We start from the raw sequence: 17,884 nt of genomic DNA, 5'->3' as shown, positions 1-17,884 counted from the left end.
GTTTTAGGCGTGTGCTGATTGATTCATTGCATTGATGCATCGGTTATAAATTCTGCTGATTCAACTTCAATCTGCTAAAAGAAACAAATAGAAAGAAATGTTTGGACTTGAATCACAATGAAATGCTTTGAATCAGTTCATTTTGTGATTATTAAAATACACTGTGTTTTCTTTATAGAATAAATACTGTTAAAGTAATGCTGTTGATTTTTTTTTTTTTTTTTTGTTAAAAGCACTGAATTAAATCATTGGCTTGAATTGTGGTTTACAAATATGAATCAAATTGATTTTTTTTTTTTTTTTTCATGAATTGCCAACCAGTGAATCAAAAATGGAACTGAATCAGTGTTGCCAGGTTGATCTGTGGTTGATTTTTCACAGATTATTTCAGAAGTATCATCTTTGTTACACTGAGTTATTAAGAATTTGTGACAATAATAGTTCTCTTTTGACTCTAGTAAAGCTAGTATGGAAAATGTGTATGGACATTTCATACTCTTTCATATGTTTTTTTTTTTTTTTTTTTTTTTTCCCAGACCCACTGTATTACACTTGGTGGTAGTTTGCCTTCCTCATGTTCATCATCTCCTTGCAAAATCATAGAAGTGGGTGGGTTGGGAGCAGGGTGGAGCTTAGCAAGTCATTTGAAAGGTTTGCATGTTGCACTCAAATGCTACAACAGCTTAAGTGGTATTTTAGTGCTCCAAATACAAGCAACAAAGAGGGAATTCCATCAAGTGTGTGTGTTGATGACACTGGGGAATGTGTTTGTTGAGAGCTACTTCACATTTCCCCAGGATGCTTGGTTTCATGCTTTGAATTTTTGCGTAAAGAATGGGCCTTGTGTCTCCACCTCCATCCCTGCAGACAGGTGTAATGAGTAAGTTATGTGAAAGAAAACTGTGGAAGTGTTTGTGTCTATTGTCAGGAGCAACCAGTATCAGTTAGTCTGTCAAAGCAGTGTGTCTGAATATAGGAATTCCTAAGAAGCCAGTGTGTGTTTTTGCACTGTTTGGAGTTCATTGACACCACTTGCAGAGCACACGCATGATCGTTCCTCCAGGCCGGATGTCTTCACGCCTCGGGCTGACATGTAGATTATATTCAGGACCATACAATAGTCTAACTGGGATCCACCCCATAACAAGCTCAGGTGTTGATGGTTGAGCAGGGGCTCTCATCCTACTGAACTAGCTTTGCTGTGTCCTTATTCATTACCTCATTTACACAAAAATGTAAACCAGTGACATTACGTGACAGGGAATCCCTTCAGACCTCGATGGGGAAGATTTATTTTTGGCATTTCTGCTTTATTTGACAGTCACAGTGGAGGGAGACAGGAAAGTCGGAGGAGACGGGGGGATGACATGCAGCAAGGGGCCCTGAGGTCGGATATAAAACCCAGTCGCTGAGATCAGGACTAAGCCTTGGCACTCTTAACCGGTGAGCCACCAGAGCGTCCGGAGATTAAGTTTTTATCAGCTCCTTCCTGTGACAACGAAAAAGTATTTGGTGGTGGCGAGGCTGAACCGTGGAATGTGGTCTATTGTCATGTTGCGCTTTTTTACAAGACCAAGGCAGGCAGACAGGCAACCACAAACATGAACACTAGTGTTGGCTCTCACTTGCTTACACATAAACAACACACACACACACACACACACACACACACTATCAAATTCAGAAGGTAACACTGTAGGAAATGAGGGAAGAAAATAACTCTGGCTCTTTAAAGGTCTGTTATGCAAAACTGGTAATAGAGTGATCCCAGTTCGATCTCTGGTTCCTGCAGGGTCTGTTAAAGTGTCCTTGAGCAAGACACTAAACCCCCAACCACTCCTGATGGGCAGCTTGGCACCTTGCAGCGTGGCCTCTGCCATCAGTGTATGAGTGTGTGTGTGAATGGGTAAATGTGAGGCAAAACACTGTAAAGCGCTTTGAGTGGTCGGTAGACTAGAAAAGCACAATAGAAATGCAGAAATGCCATTTACAAGTAGGTAGCTGGTAAATGTTGCACAAATACATGTCAGTGCTTTTATCAAGGGGGCAGCTTCCTCTTCTGATGTTATGATGAGTTAGACCCATGTCACCATAAGAAGGCTCCATAGAGTATTACAGTCTAATAACAGCTTACGTGCTTATTTCACTTTTTTTTTTAATCAGTTGAGTCTCGAGGGTCCTCACTTCAGTCAACCATTGAGAATTTTGCATAGTACACCTTTAAGATTAAAAAAACTGGATCTCAGAGTACAGAATCAAGTTGAGTGCTAATGCAGGATATCAGATTAAAATCACATCCCCAGTCACATAGTATCAACTGTTGTGGAGAGCAGGAAATGAGGCAACCATGCACTCCAGCAGGAAAATCTTGATTCTGTGATTATTATGACTTTCTGGGGCGGCATGATGACTCAGCAACAAGCACTGCCGCCTCACAGCAAGAAGCTCCTGAGTTTGACCCTCAGCCATGATCTTTTCTGTCCAGACTGCAGAGTGTGTCTGCTCTCCCAATGTTTGCAAGGGTTTCCTCCCATAGTCCACAGACATGTAGGCCAGGTTTATTTATTTATCTACCAAACAGACTACCATAAGTTGCCAACATGTGTGGGTGTGTTTGTCTCTGTGTTAACCCTATGATGGACTGGTGTTTCCCTGCCATCCACCTTTGTTCCTGATTAAGAATTAGTGGGTATGGAAAATGAAAACAGTGAAAATAGTGATTTACTGATAAACTGGCAATGCACAGTTCCACAGAAGTGGCATGGATCAGATTTGCGTCATTGTTCACATTAGGACATGTTGAAACAGAATGCCTGCATAGCCCAGAGCCAGCTAGGATCATTCAAACTTGATCGTACTTGATTGCATATTAATAAAAAAGGAGTTCAACCTCTTTAATCTTTGTATAAATTTTGGAGGTCATTATTTTTTCCGCTATGAATACAGGTTTGCTATCAAAGGGAGCACTTTTACTTTGTCCCAAATAATACTTGTTACAACACATAACATTAAAAGTAGGCCAACATTCAGAGGCAAGTCACTTGTGTCATAACTGTATCCAATTTGAGGCACTTTCAAATCTGATCATGAAACTATCCAATTCAGAAAATCAGACCTACGCCACATGTGGACAGAAAGTCAGATTTGTCTGGGCATATTTAAAATGACTGATCAAGGGGCGCCCCGGTGGCTCACCAGTAAAGCACGGGCACCATGTACCAGGGCTTACTCCCAATCGCAGCGACCAGGGTTCGAATCTGACCTCAGGTCCTTTGCTGCACATGATTCCCTCTCTGCCTTTCCTGTCTATCTCTACTGTGACTATCAAATAAAGCAGAAATGCCCACAAAAAAATCTTTAAAATGACTGATCAAAATTAAAGAAATTCTAAATCATCACTAAAGACTTGAGAGATATCTCATTTCCATGTTTATTTACATCATTTAAGGTGTTACATTAAAATTCCTTGTTACCATTTGACTATAAATACACCATTTTAAACAAGGCGTGGTAACTCAACTCATTAAAATACATCCTTCAAACTTTTTAAAATGTAATAACAAAAGAAATGCTTTAATGGATGTTACTGTTTCGTATTGCATCTTTCCAATGTTAGTAAAACATGCAAAGCAAAAAAAATATATAATATGAAAATAAAGTGATATCAATAGGATATAATGCTTTACAAAGGAAAATTAACATCAAAACAATTGTACTTGGTGGCAAATACAAATATTGGGTCTGGTGGCAATAAGTGACAAAGCTTAAAGATCTTTCTCAAGGAAATGTTAATTAATGGCTTTCAGCGATAGTGCGATCTAAACAGCAATATACAGTAAATACAATACATTACATTATTTGTCAGAGAAGAGTTCTTCCAGAAAAAAAAGATTGCTCATTAAAATGTTACAGACATTAAACATTCAAACCATATATTTTAGCCCTGTGGGAATATGAGAATTATGACACCAAAACTATTATCTTAAAGTTAGAATGTGACACAGCTGGACTGTAGAATGGCTTTACCTGATAGCACAGTAATCATATCAGTCATGGGTTATGGATATTATTCCTCTTTCAGTCAAGCATCAATCAATTTACAGTTTAATCACTGCACCATGTTAGACTACTAAATATCTCATCACAGTCTTGTGCAGGCACTTCCAAAGACTGGGTTAGGGCTTCCCTGAAACTGTTAATGACCTACAGATTAGATTCCAGGTTCAAAGTTTATCCAGCCTTGGGCTTTGACTACAATATATGCCACAGTCCAAATTGCTCCTGTGGGTCACTGGAAGACATCTGAAGAAAAAGCTTGAGAGAGGATGAATCATGAGGGGCATATCTGAAATAGAGAGAAAATAACAATGCCAAACAAAAGAATTAGACTTCAGGATTTAAGGAAACACACAAAGAGCTAGCAAAGTAATGATAGATTGATCAGATATTTAACATTTCCAAGTGGAAATTTCACTTACATGTTTGAAATGTCTGGAAGACAGCGGCCTGTTTGTGATGGTCTTGTTTTTGATGGTTGTGGAGTTGGGCATGAAAAGTCGAAAGCTGTCAGATGGTGTTGATGGGTGTTGATGGTCATGCTGGGCTACATAATCCACATGTAGAGTAGCTTGCTCCTTGTTTATTCATGTCGCTGTAACTCCAGGTTTTATGAGAATGAGAATTGGGAATGGGGCGGAATTCGTTGGCATTGGCAGGGTAAATGCAGCAGCGTAGCCCAGAATGGAAAAAGATCTTGAAGCTTGGTATTCTTACAGCAGACACCTTTAGTGTTAGTGTTCTTTAGGAGACTCCTTATTCTGCTCTGCAGAGTGGCATTCATCTTTCTTTAACAATTTTTTTCCTTTTAAAATTCAGTAATGTACACATATACAGAAATTTCTGTTTCATGGCTTGTTTGTACACCTAATTTGGTTCACTTTAACAAAAAAGTAAACTGACATGAACGCTTCAGTTATGGCACAAAAAAATCAAAAGCAAATACCATCTTATGTTTGCAGAACACTATATACTTTCAATAACAAACTTTAAAAATAGAAAATATATCATATATACTTGAAACCTTTGTCATAGATATTCTAAATAAAAAAAAAAAACTACAGCTTTTATGTATACAATTGGTTAAAGTATGGTATTTCTGAAAAGAACCTGATATGATAGTTTAAATGATATCATCATACATGTAACTAAACATAAAAATTAATGAAGAAATTGTTTCAACTTGTAAAAGAAATGCATGTTAAAAGTCTTGTAACAACCACATGCAGAGCAGAATAAAGGTAGTCTTTATTCCATTTTGAATTAGGCATCTGGTGAGCACTGTGGTTATATTGTTTATCCTTCCCTCAGAAAACCATTCCTTTACTTTTACCAAGTGAGGTCATTAGTATCGGCGGCCATAGCTTGGTGAACTGTAAGAGGAGGAGGAGGAGAAGGTTGTTGTAGTGAAACTTGATCCTGTGGCATCAAAGCTGCCCCTTCTAGAGCCTGACCTGGAGCCAGTCCTGGAGCCAGACCGTGAACCAGTAGCAGAGCCTGACCCGCTAATACTATAGGGGCTGTAAAGGCCTTTGCTTGACTGGGATGATGCTTCCAGTAGACGGAGACCAGTCCCCTCTTCTATCATGCTTCTATCCATGGCATCTTTGTAAGATATTTTAAGCTTTGTTTTAGGGCATGTGAGGTATTTAGAGTATGCACTAACATCTCGTAACTTTTGTGCAGTGCGTGCATCTAATGTGCCCTTCTTTACAGCCTCATCTATGGAAACTCTGCTGGTGATGTCTGGTTCAATTAATCCACCAGTAAGATACTGGACTTCAAGGAATCGCTGCCCAGCCTCATAGTACAGCCATCCTTTTTTTAGTGCTTGAGCTGCTGACATTTTGGTTTTTGTTCTGGGATCCTCAAATCCATTACAAGCCTTCTGGGCTAGATTGATGCGGTCAACCATGATCTTATCCACAAGCCCTTTGTTCACTGCATCTGCAACTGTGAATTTTTCTCCTGTATTTGGGTCAATGATGCCTCCTGTGCACGCCTGGGCTTCCAGCAACCTTTGACCTGTTATATTGTCCACAAGGTTTCTGTGCATAGCCTCTGTAACAGACACCTTCTCCAGAGTGTCTGTGTCTAGGATCCCAGCCACAGGACCAGTTTCTTCTGTTGGGTCATTCCATGTGGTTGCTGGAGTTTTCAGAGCAGGTACTGGGCTCATGGAGTATGAGGAAGAGGAGCCAAAGGAGGATGACCGTGATCTGACACCACTCATGTTTCCAGAGAGCATGTCTGCAAATTCTGTGATGGACAGAGTTCCTGCCCGATACTGATCCAGTGCTGACTTGTCAATAAGACCCTTTGAGATTGCATCATCAATGTCATACTGCCGACCGGACCTCCTGTCAATGATCATGGATTTCACAACTCCATCAGATGAGGTGATGGTGATTTCCTCCCATTCACACTCCTGCTCTGCAAGCTCTAAATAGGTCTGGTGATCAATGAGTCCTTTGCGATATGCCTCATACACAGACATCTCTTTGCCTGTCTCTGGGTCAACAATGACTACTCTGCGTTTGCGCACAGATGACTTTGATGATGTCTTCCTCTCACGCTTCTTTTCTTTCAGCAGCAGGAGAGCAAGTCCTGTGTCTGGGTCTATAAAGCATCTCTCCAAGAGCTGTAGGTAGGTGAGATTTTCCTCAGTGTTGGGGTCAAAGAAGCCTTTGGTATCATCTGATGGATCAGTGAGGATCTCATTCATTTCCTCATCAAAGAGTCCACGTTCATATGCTGCTTCAACTGGCAGGCGGTGGCTCTCCTCTGGATCAATGATTCCACCAGTAGCAATTTGAGCCTCTAGCAAGCGAATGCCATGGTCTTTTAGAATGAGGCCCTTTTTCATAGCCTGGAATAGAGAAATGATCTTGCCAGAATAAGGGTCTTTGTAGCCTGTTACGGCACGCTCTGCTGAGATGAGTTTGTCTTTGAACTCAGGGCCAACAATACCCATTTTAACAGCTTCACTGACATTTAGTTTCAAGTTCTTGATGGGGTCAATGACATATCCTGTGGCTGCTTGAGCCTCAAGAAGCTCAAAGGCAGTCCCTGGTCTGATCAGGTTCTTCTTCATTGCTTGGTAAATAGACAGCCGGTCTTTGCTAGATTCTATGTACACTCCAGCAATACAGCTGGAACCCTCAAGGTACTTCTTAAGGTCTCTGCTGACCTCCTCCACTGTAGTGACACCCTCAGTCAATTCAGTGTATGTCTTTTGGTCAATAATCTGAGAGCGAAGCAGCTCATCCACAGTGATTTGCTTTCTCAGACCTTTAAAGAGAAGCCTTCTATCTGCCAGTGAGAGCAGCCGTAAACCACTTTCTTTATCAACTTTGCATCTTTTCAGAAGCTGGGCATAGGATTGTTTCTCATCTGTAGTTGGCTCAGTGTAACCTTGCACATCCCCATTAGGATCGGATATTCTGTCATAAGTCTCCTTGTTGATGTATCCGCGTTGCATGGCAACATCTGAGGGCAGGTGGAAGTAGTATTCAGGGTCCATTAGTCCACCAGTGGCAATCTGGGCCTCCAAAAGCCTCAAGGCATAGTCTTCAGGGATAAGGTCCTTTTTCATTGCTTGGAAGAGAGAAATCACTTTTCCACTGTATGGGTCCTTGTAACCTGTAACTGCTCTCTCAGCAGAAAGAAGTTTGTCATGAATCTCAGGGCCAACAAGCCCCTTACGCACAGCCTCATCAACTGTTAGAAGTTCATCTCTCACTGGATCAATCATGAATCCTGTTGCTGCTTGGGCCTCAAGGAGATTCAAGGCAACCTCAGGTTTGATGAGTCCTCTCTTCATAGCCTGGTAAATGCTAATCTTTGGGGGGCTGTCTGACATAATTCCAGCAATACAACCAGTACCAAAGAGGTACTGTTTCACTGATGGCATTTCCATTACTTCACGAATGGTAATTTTCTCTTGTTTCAACAGGTTGTATGTTTGCAAGTCGATGATTCTAGCACTGTAAAGCTCCTCGATGGTAATTCTCCTTCTTATTACATCACATGACATGCTCTGCTCTGACTTCAGAGTCTCCCTTTGTTCAATGATTTCAATGATGATGATAAGCATTCTGTCTTTTGAAATTTGCCCTGAGCGAAATTGTTCCATAAGCCGACGCCTTTCCTGTTCTGGAAGCATGTTTGAGTTCATAACATCCCATACGGTCATACTCTTACCTGCAAAACTCTCATGAGGGATATCAATTTGAGTGTTAGCTAGATCTGTTTGGGCCTGCTCCTCTGTGTACTTATAGGACTTTTCGACAGGAGCAGGGGCTTCAGCCTTTGACAGAGGCAGGTAGTACAGACCAGAGTTGGGATCTCTTATGCATTTCTCCAATAACTGCTTGTAAGTAACACTTTCATTAGTGTTGGGATCAGTAAAACCTTTAACGTCACCTGAGGGTTCATTGAAGGACTTAGCCATCTGTTTGCTGAAGTAGCCACGCTGAATTGCCACGTCACTTGGAACCCGATGGCTGCTGACAGGATCAATGATTCCTCCTGTGGTAAACTGCACCTCGAGAAAAGGAATCGCATGCTCCCGCAGCACTAGCTCTTTATTCATGGCTTGGAATAGGGAAATCTTATTGCCCGTGTATGGATCTTTGTATCCAGTCACTGCCTTTTCAGCTGAGAGAAGTTTCTCATGAAGCTCTGGGCCAACAGCTCCAACCTTCACAGCATCATCCACAGTATATTTTTGATTTTTGACAGGATCAGTTATGAAACCACTTGCTGCTTGGGCTTCAAGCAGTGCAAGCCCAGTGTTTTGTTGCAAAATATTCTTTTTCATTGCTTGATATATGCTCATTTTCTCTTTTGATTCTCCCACGGTGACACCTGCAATGCAGTCTGTGCCCTGCAAGTACATCTTGACAGTGTCAGTGTCACTAATTTCTTTAGGCTGCTTTTTGCCCTGCTGGAGTTTATCAAAGGTAGCCTTATCAATGATGTCGGCATCAAGTAATGAACTGGCAGTGACAGGTGCTCTCAGGCCCTCAAAAAGTGCCTTTTCTTTTGTTTTATCCTCTTTTTCATCAACCATTGTGATCACAATTTTAATCAGTCTTTCGATTGTCACCTGCCCCATTCTGTACTGTCTAATCAACTCTATTCTTTGTTCTTCAGTAATGTATTCAGAGTGTATGATCTCCCAAATGGTGACTTTTCTTCCTTTGAAAGGTCCATACTCTAACTCCATTGTTGTCTGGTTCAGAGTTTCTTTTGTCTTGGCCTCAGTAATCGCATGCTCTTGTTTTGGCTTCTTTTGGCGTAAGGCTTTCTTTGACAGAGGAAGCAATGGAAGTCCAGTTTCTTTGTCTGTGACGCATTTTTTGATGAGCTGTGCATAGGTTGCATCCTCCTGTGAGTTAGGATCATAAAATACCTTTGTTTCATCAGTGTTCATGTTTAAGGTTTTGCTCATTTCCTCATCAAAATATCCACGTTTGCAAGCAATCTCATGTGGAATGCGATAGCTTTTAATGGGATCAATTATTCCACCAGTTGACAGCTGTGCTTCAAGCAGACGGATACCATGGTCTTTCTTAATAAGGCCCTTGTTCATTGCTTCAAACAGAGATACCTTTTTGCCTGTGTATGGATCTTTATAGCCACTGACAGCTCTCTCCGCAGACAGAAGTCTTTCATGCAGCTCTGGGCCAACAAGACCTGATTTAACGGCTTCATCAACACTGACCTCCTCGTTTTTGACAGGATCAATTACAAACCCAGTTGCTGCTTGAGCTTCAAGAAGGTTCATGCCGGTCTCAGGTAACAGTATTTCCTTCTTAATAGCTTGATAGAATGGCATTTTCTCCTTGGTTGATTCATTTATCACTCCAGCAATGCTAGGTGTGCCTTTTAGTGCCTTTTTCACAGACTCCATCTCAGAGATCTCTTTTACTGTTATCTTGCCATTGCTCAACTTGTTGAACAAGTCTTTGTTAATAACCTTGGAGTCCAAAAGTTCACTGGCAGAGACTGGAGCTCTCAAACCATCAAACACATTTCCATTATTCTTCTCTTTGTCTTCTACAACAGTAATGACAATTTTGATAATCTTTTCCACTGTGATTTTGCCTGTCTTGTACTGCCGAATCAGTTCCTTTCTTTGCTCCTCAGTGAAATATTCTGAATTGATGACTTCCCAAATGGTGACTGTTTTCCCTTTGAATTTTCCAAAAGGCACAACGACATTTGAATTACTGAATACTTCTTTAGTCTCCTCATCTGTGTATGTTCTCTCACTTGGAGCAGCTTTTTCTGTTACTGGTAATATTAGGAGGCCTGACTCTGCGTCCTTGGTGCATCTTTCCAGTAACTGCTTGTAAGTGATTTGCTCCTGAGTGCTGGGGTCAATGAACAATTTGCAGTCATCACTGGGATCAGTTAACTTCTTGTTCATGTCTGCATCAAGATGACCCTGCTTATAGGCTGTCTGAAGGGGTACTCTGTGACTGTTGATAGGGTCAATGATTCCACCAGTTGCAAGCTGCACATCTAGGAATTTGGTAGCCTGCTCCTTTTCAATTAGTCCCTTATTCATGGCCTCAAAGAGAGATATTTTGGCTCCAGTGTAAGGATCTTTGAAGCCAGTTGCAGCTCTCTCTGCGGAAAGCATTTTGTTATGGAGCTCAGGGCCGATTAACTCTTCCCGGACAGCCTCATCTACAGATAGCATTTTATTTTTGACTGGATCTACAATGTAACCAGAAGCTGCCTGAGCTTCCAAGAGCATTGTGGCAGTGTTGGGAGAAATCTTCTTCTCTTTCATGGCCTGGTAAACACTCATTTTCTCTTTCGAAGGAGTGAGTACACCTCCAACAGTGTTTTGTCCCTTGAGACATGACTTAATTTTATCAGTCTTTCCCAGGTCTTGCACAGAGGTTTTGCCCTTTTTAAGTTTGTCAAATTCCTTTTTGGTCAGGATACCGACATCAAGGAGCCTTTCAGCAGGAACTTTCCCCCTAATCCCATCAAAAGCTAAAGCTGATTCTTCATTTCTCTTCACCCCGTCCACTTCAACAGAGCCATTGAAAACCTTCTTTGTAGTTTCCACCATTGTCATAGCAACTAACTGCTCCTCAGGAACCTTATCAGTCTGGACTTCAATTTCCTTGGTGTTCGATGTGGCTTGTTTTGGAACAACCTCAAGACTCTGAAGTTTCTCTCGAAGCTTTTTGTTTTCCTCTCCCAAAAGTTTTTCTTGCTCCAATCTTCTCTTTTCAAGCTCTTCTATCTCTTTTTGCTTATTTTTCATCTCAGCCTCAGCATCCTTTTGCTTTTTCAAAGCTGCATCCATAGTAGCCTGAAGTTTCTTCTTCTCATCTCCCATTTGTTTCATCTGATGCTCTTGTTCATCTTTGAGAGCTTTGGCCTTCTTCACTTCATCATCAAACTGTTTCTCAAGCTTCTTTTTCTCTTCCTCAATGGCCTTTTCTCTTTTCAGCAATAGCTCCTTCTCTGTGAGGAAAGATTGCTGAAGAATAGTCTTCTCTTGTTTAATTTGTTCTTGCTGGGCTTGTTCCATCTAATTAGAAAAAGAAGAAAAAAGATTAGTACAATATCAACAAAATATCTACTTAAAAACTGCATGTTCGTTTAAATTACACAAATGATTAAAAATCCTACATTTGTATAATACATGTGAAAAAGTATAATTTTAATTATTTAATATTAGGTTTTAATGACATTCATATAAATTGCTGGGTATTGTTAATTTGTGTCTCTGCAATTTACATGAGGTCTTAATGTCTTAATGTGAGCTTCTACAAATAATGATAGTAGTAATAGTTAGAGCATACGGCAAGATTAATGTTAACCTCGGGGGTTTGAATATGTTGCTGTACAGTGTTAATTCATGCCACAATACCTCTTTTGACTTATTCTGAAGCTCTTCTGCCTCTTTTTTCAATTTCTCCTTCTCTTTTTCAAGGTCAGCAATGGCTTTTCGTAACTCATCAGCTTCTTTGGTGCTCTGCAGTCTCTGTGTCTCCAGCTTTTCCACAACAACTTTCTGTACAGTTTGTTTTTCTGTCTCTTGAAGACGAGCTCCAATTTCATCAGCTTGTTTCTTGAATTTCTTAGCCTCCTCTTCAGCTTTAGACTGAGCATTACTGAGCTCTTTTACCCTCAGTTTCAGCTTCTCTGCTTCAGCGGAAATTTCAAGGTGTCTTTTGCGCTCTGCCTCCAATGATTTCTGGAAGCCCTCTGTCTCCTGATCAAGGCGCTGTTGTATCTGTTGTTTGTCTTGTAGTAGTTTCTGAGCCTCTTCCTGTGCCTGGTTCTTTTGTCTCTGGAGCTCCTCTGCCTCAGCTTTTAGTTTTGTAGCTTCTTGGATAGCCTGCATTTTCTCCTTTAGCATTTTCTCTGCAAGTGCCCTCTGTTCAGCCAGGTCATGCACAGCAATCATTCTCTGTCTGGCTGTTTCCTGAGCCTCCGCACTAAGCCTGGCAGCATCTTCCGCCAGTATCTTCATTTTCTCTGCCTCCTCTGCCAGGAGTTTCTGTGTATTATCTTTATCTTTCTGTACAAGCTGCTTGTTTTCTTTCTCAATTTTTAGCTTAAGTGTCAGGAGTTCCTCCATCTGGATCTTGACTTTGGACAGTTCATCCTCTACCTGCGTTTTTTGTTTAACAGCATCATTTACCTCGCCCTTTACTCGCTGAAGCTCCTCATCTAAGACAGATTTTTGCTTGTCAGTCTCATCCAGTTGTAGTTTAACCTTTGTTAGCTCCTTTTCAACCTGTGACTTCTGCTTAAGTGTTTGTTCAGCTTGTTTTTTGTGCTTGGCCATCTCTGCATCAGCCTGTCGCTTCTGCTCTAAAGCTGTTGCCTCAGCCTCTGTTCGCTTGGAAGCCTCCTTCTCTGCTTCCTTCCTTAGTTTCTCTGCATCCTTTTGAGCTTTGGTTTGCTTTGCAGCTTCATCCTCAGCAGCCTTTTTCTGTTTTTCAGCCTCCTCGGCTTTTTGACGAAGTAAGGCAGCCTCTTTTTCTGCTTTCTCTTTGGCTTTCTCGGCAGCTTGTGCAAGTTTCTTGGCATTTTCAAATTCTTCTTTAAGCTTTTCCTGAGCAAGAATGTCCTCTTTTTTCTTACTGAGCATATCCTGTGCTTTCTGTTCTGCAGCACTGCATTTCTGTGCTGCCTCTTTGGCTATAACAATCTGTTTCTCTGCTTCTTTGTCTGCCTTCTCTTTCTGCTTGTTTGCTTCAGCAGCTTTCTTTTTGAGGCGTTCAAGTTCCTCTTGAGCAGCTTTGCGCTGTCGAGCTGCCTCTTCCTCCGCTGCAGTGATCCTCTTGACTTTCTCCTCAGCTTCTTTCCTTTTCTTCTCCTCGTCCAAAGCAAGCTTTTTCATTTTTTCTGCTTCTTCCTCAGCTTTAAGTTTGCTCTGCTGTGCCTCCTCTGCAACACTCTTAAGTTTGTTTAATTCCAGCTCCAAATCTAACTTGCCTCTTGATGCTTTCTCAAAGTTGAGTTTAATGATACGAATCTCTTCTTCAACCACCTTCCTTTGCTTAAGAGTTTCTTCCACAATTGTTTTTTGCCTCTCTAACTCAGTATCAGATGTTTTCTTGAGCTGTGTAATTTTCTCCTCAATGTCTTGCTTATGCTGAGTGGCTTGGTCTTCCAGTTGCTTCCTCTGATAAGCTTCATCCTCAGCTTTTCTTTTGAGTCTTTCATTTTCAGCCTCTTTATCTTTCAGAGCAATCTCCGCTTCAGTCTTCAGACGGGTTGCTTCATTGATGGCAGCCAGTTTTTCCTTGAGTATGTTTTCAGCCTCAGCTCTTTGTCGAGCTGCCTCGTCCTCTGCTGTCTGCCTCTGCTTCTTAGCCTCTTCAGCAACTGATCTCAGCCGGGCCGCTTCCTCAGCAAGCTGCTTCATTTTCAGCACCTCAGATTCAAGGAGCTGCTTACTTTTTTCTGTGTTAGACATGGTCTCCTTCTCAGCTTTTATCTTCATCTGAAGAAGAACATCCATTTCACTTCTCACTTTGGCCAGCTCATCTTCCAGTTGTTTTCTCTGGTTTTCAGCAGCATTCACCTCATTTTTCAGGCGTTGGAGCTCATTATCCAGTAGGGCCCTCTGTTGCTCAGCATGCTCAAAGTCAGCTTTTAAGCGTATGCATTCTTGTTCCGCAGACAGCTTTTGCTGGGCTGTCTGTTCTGCCAATTTCCTCTGTTTTTCTAGCTCTTTCTCTGCATTGTCCTTCTGTTTAAGTGCTGCCTCTTCAGCTTTAGCCCTTTTTTTGGCATCTCGCTCAGCCTCCACCTTCTGCTTCTCTGCTTCCTCCTGAGCCTGGCTCTTTTTGTGGGCTTCCTCCTCAGCTTGAAGCCTCAACCGTAGAGCCTCATTGGCTTTCTGTCTCCATGTTTCAAGCTCCTTCTCTGCTTGCTCTCTGGCTTTGTTAGCTTCATCTTGTTGTTTCTTGAGCTGCTCAGCTTCCTCTTGCAACTGGAGGACAGTGCCCTGCTCTTTCTTCAGGGACTCCTCCAGCTTTGTTGCCTTTTCATTAAATGATGTGCGTTTGCTCTGTAACTCCGCGGCAGCAGACTTCTGGGCGACCTCCTCCACTACCTTAATCTGTCTCTCTTTCTCCACCTCAGCCTGTTTCATGCGCCTCTCTGCCTCTTCAGCTTGGATTTTGAATTTCTGCAGCTCATCCAGTGCTTTCTGCTTTTGCTTGGCAGCCTCTTTTTCCGTTTCAGATTTACGTTTTAGCTCCTCCTCTGCATTTTTCTTCTTCTGAGTCTCTTCAGTCACCTGCTTACGAAGCCTTTCAGCCTCCTCCTGTGCAGCTTTCCTCAGCTTATCAGCCTCAGTCGCCTTGTCTCTAAGCTGCTGTAGCTCAGTCTCAGCTGTGGACTTCTGCTTCATTGTAGTCTCTAACTGGATTCTAATGATGTGGATTTCTTCCTCAATCTTTGTACGACTGAGCAGAGCCTCTTCCACTTGCTGATTCTTGGACTTGATCTCCTGCTCTGACAGGCTCTTGAGATGTTGCAGTTCCTGCTGTATGTTTTGCTTCTGTTTCTCAGCATCCACTGCGACATCTTGCCTCCTGCTGACCTCATCTTTCATTTTCAACTTTAGCTCCTGGGCTTCTTGTTCTGCTTTGGCCACAGCTTTAGCGTGGGCCTCAGCTAACTGCTTCTGTTTTTCTAACTCCGCTTGCATCTCTGCCATCTTTTTCCTCTCTTCTTCTTTTAGTTTTTCAGTAGCTTTCTGTATTAGTACAAGCAAAGAGGGAGCAAAGGGAATTGAGACAATGTTAGGGGTGTTAGAATATAAAATATTCTTTATCTAATAAGTTATAAATACATGTAGGTACATAGAAATGTAAATACATGAGAATATGTTACGGTTATGACTATCTACCTACAACAAGTAAACATTTATATTGGGTTGGGAAAATACTGTATTGGGAAATGCTTGTCATGTTCATTTAATGTATGGCACACAGAATGAGACTTTACTTCACAACACGGCACAACACTACACTTTGGATTTTGAATGGCTTCATGCAATTGAGGTATTTTTCCATATTGATGTTCTAGATAGTTGCCCATTGTCTGTACACCAAATAAATTTGCATTAAACATAGTGATTAAGGGGTAATGACAAGTTACAGCAAATTCTACATATGTTATGTAGAAACACATTACTATAACAATAACAATACCATAATACCAAACCTAATTTAATGACTTTTATGCAGCAAGATACAAATGTTGCTGCTGCCATATTGCCATAATGAAAATTAGTTTCTAAGGCACACTACTCTGAGTTTCATAATTCCATATTATAATAGCACAATAATTTTAGATCTGGGGGTGAGATTTTGCAACACAACCTTTACATTTTCAAGATAAATCAGTCTCAGCCCTTAAATCAGTGTTCTGTAAAATGTGTATTGTAACTGCAAATGGATAGGCAGAGAAGAAATAGCATCATGCAAAGCATATTAAGCACAGCTAGTAAGCTAACCATAACTTCATAAAGCAGGCAATAGTTACAAAACAGCCCAGTAATATAACAAAAATAAATAAATAATCTGTCCTATGGAGTTGCAGTATTGCTATGCAAGTGCACCAATCCGGAGTAACCTCATTATGAGGAATAGCATAGTGATGCAGCAAACACAATATGATTTTTACGCAGCACAGAGCAACAAAATGAGCTTGGATTTTTACTGCGTGATGTAATTCACATGACAAAAATCCAAGATAAGGTTGCGTTGAGTCTAAGATAAAGTAAACAACAAGTGATGGGTATTAATCTTCACTAATAACACTACATGTATCATGTAATTGTACATGAGTGACAGAAACCTAAAGGGAAGGTTCCAAATTTTAGAAGCCTATCCTATTGATACTAATTGAGCTCTGTCTCGGGATATTCAAACATCTGGAGCCCAGTGTTTTTGTTTGAGACACTGACACCATCTATAAGCAATGCTAGTAAGTCAATGGAATCAGGCCATTCCTCACAAAATTTGCAGGATGGTCCTTTCACACAGCTGGTGCACTTATTCACTGTAGTATTATGATGATGGAAGTCTGTGAAATGGCTTGTAAATTTAAGTTTCAGTTCCATTGACACTAGCGCAAATGCTAACAGGAAGCTGGTGCCAGTTTCTCAGAAACAAAAACTATGCTATTAGAGCTTTTCAATGACCGGAGGCTTAAATAGGATAGACCTCACAAATCATAAACCTTCCCTTTCATGAGAGCAAGACAAGGGTCTGATGTACAGAGGGATGATATGGACACAGAGGGTCTTTTTTTTAAATACCTGATGCTTTCGGGTTAATTCATCTCTTAAGCTCATGATTAATATTCATCATGACAAAGCACTGGTGGGCAGTTTAAAGAACAAAACAAAATACAAAGTTAGGAGAAAAAGGGAAGGGCAAAGAAAAGTCTGACAAACCATATATTTGAAAGGGGAGTTAGCCAAACGGAAGCCTCTTAATTACATGTGTGGGTGATTTCAAGAATAAATAAGGAAGCAAATAACAAAGTAAAACTGTAGGACAAGCAGTTGAGCAGTTGGAAGATGCAGCTGAATTAGTGGTCGACTGCCCGTGCCAAATCAGAAGCGTATGCACATACAGGTTTGTAACTCAGTGGCTGATTATGACTTGACTAAATACACAGTGTAGAGGAATGAAGGACAGGTACTGTTGGGGGGATGTGATGTGCTGCAACACTAACACTGGTATAATATTCACTAAACACTTCACATTCGCCACTGCGGGCTGTTCCGTCATTGTCAGTGCATCAATGTTCAAAATGACTGATTCCTAAATTTTGAGTGCCAACATTCTGCAAGTATTTGATAAATAATGACAAATGATTTCCCATACATTAATCGGTGATAGCAGGTGTTTGGTTGTGGGTATCTGCGTTTGTGTTAGTGGGGTTTGAACTTTCTGACAGGCGGCTGCTGCTGCTGCTGCCGCCGCGTGCCTTCAGAGTGTGTGCAATTACCTCCTCATCCTCCAGGCGGCGCTGTGTCTCTATGATGAACTTGATGTACTGGCTGGTGAGAGTCATCAGCTCGCTGTAGCGGGTTCTCAGAGTAACATACTGGAATAAATTCAGCAGTATAGGACAGTGAGCGGTAAAGTGAGCATATTTTCTTACAGCCAGTCTTGCTCACATTGCATTCATGCAGATTTGAGTTGTCAGGGTTCTGCAGATAAAAGTTAAGATGCACAAAAACACAAAGACCTACAATAATGATGAAAATGTAGCTGACAGTGTGCAGGTTCTTATAATTATATACAGTATTGTT

At 41.2% G+C, this 17,884-nt stretch overlaps 1 protein-coding gene across 6 annotated transcripts in view; it reads right to left on the bottom strand.

Moving 5' to 3' along the window:
• Positions 1-3,406: 3,406 nt before the first annotated feature.
• The window catches only part of pleca (plectin a), a 55,425-nt gene continuing 40,947 nt past the window's right edge, over positions 3,407-17,884 (bottom strand). For all 6 annotated transcript variants that reach the window (XM_030063396.1, XM_030063395.1, XM_030063391.1 and 3 more), the window contains 4 exons: positions 17,578-17,676; positions 11,960-15,310; positions 4,479-11,617; positions 3,407-4,345 (listed from right to left, as the gene is read on the bottom strand). In XM_030063396.1, coding sequence (XP_029919256.1) covers positions 5,402-11,617; positions 11,960-15,310; positions 17,578-17,676 — 9,666 coding nt within the window. In that variant the 3' untranslated portion in view covers positions 3,407-4,345; positions 4,479-5,401. The remainder of the gene's footprint in view (positions 4,346-4,478; positions 11,618-11,959; positions 15,311-17,577; positions 17,677-17,884) is intronic.

This window comes from Myripristis murdjan, chromosome 11, assembly GCF_902150065.1.
Source record: "Myripristis murdjan chromosome 11, fMyrMur1.1, whole genome shotgun sequence".
Lineage (NCBI taxonomy): Eukaryota > Metazoa > Chordata > Actinopteri > Holocentriformes > Holocentridae > Myripristis > Myripristis murdjan.
The sequence above is the reverse complement of the archived record's forward strand: the minus strand, read 5'-3'. Positions and strand labels throughout refer to the sequence as shown.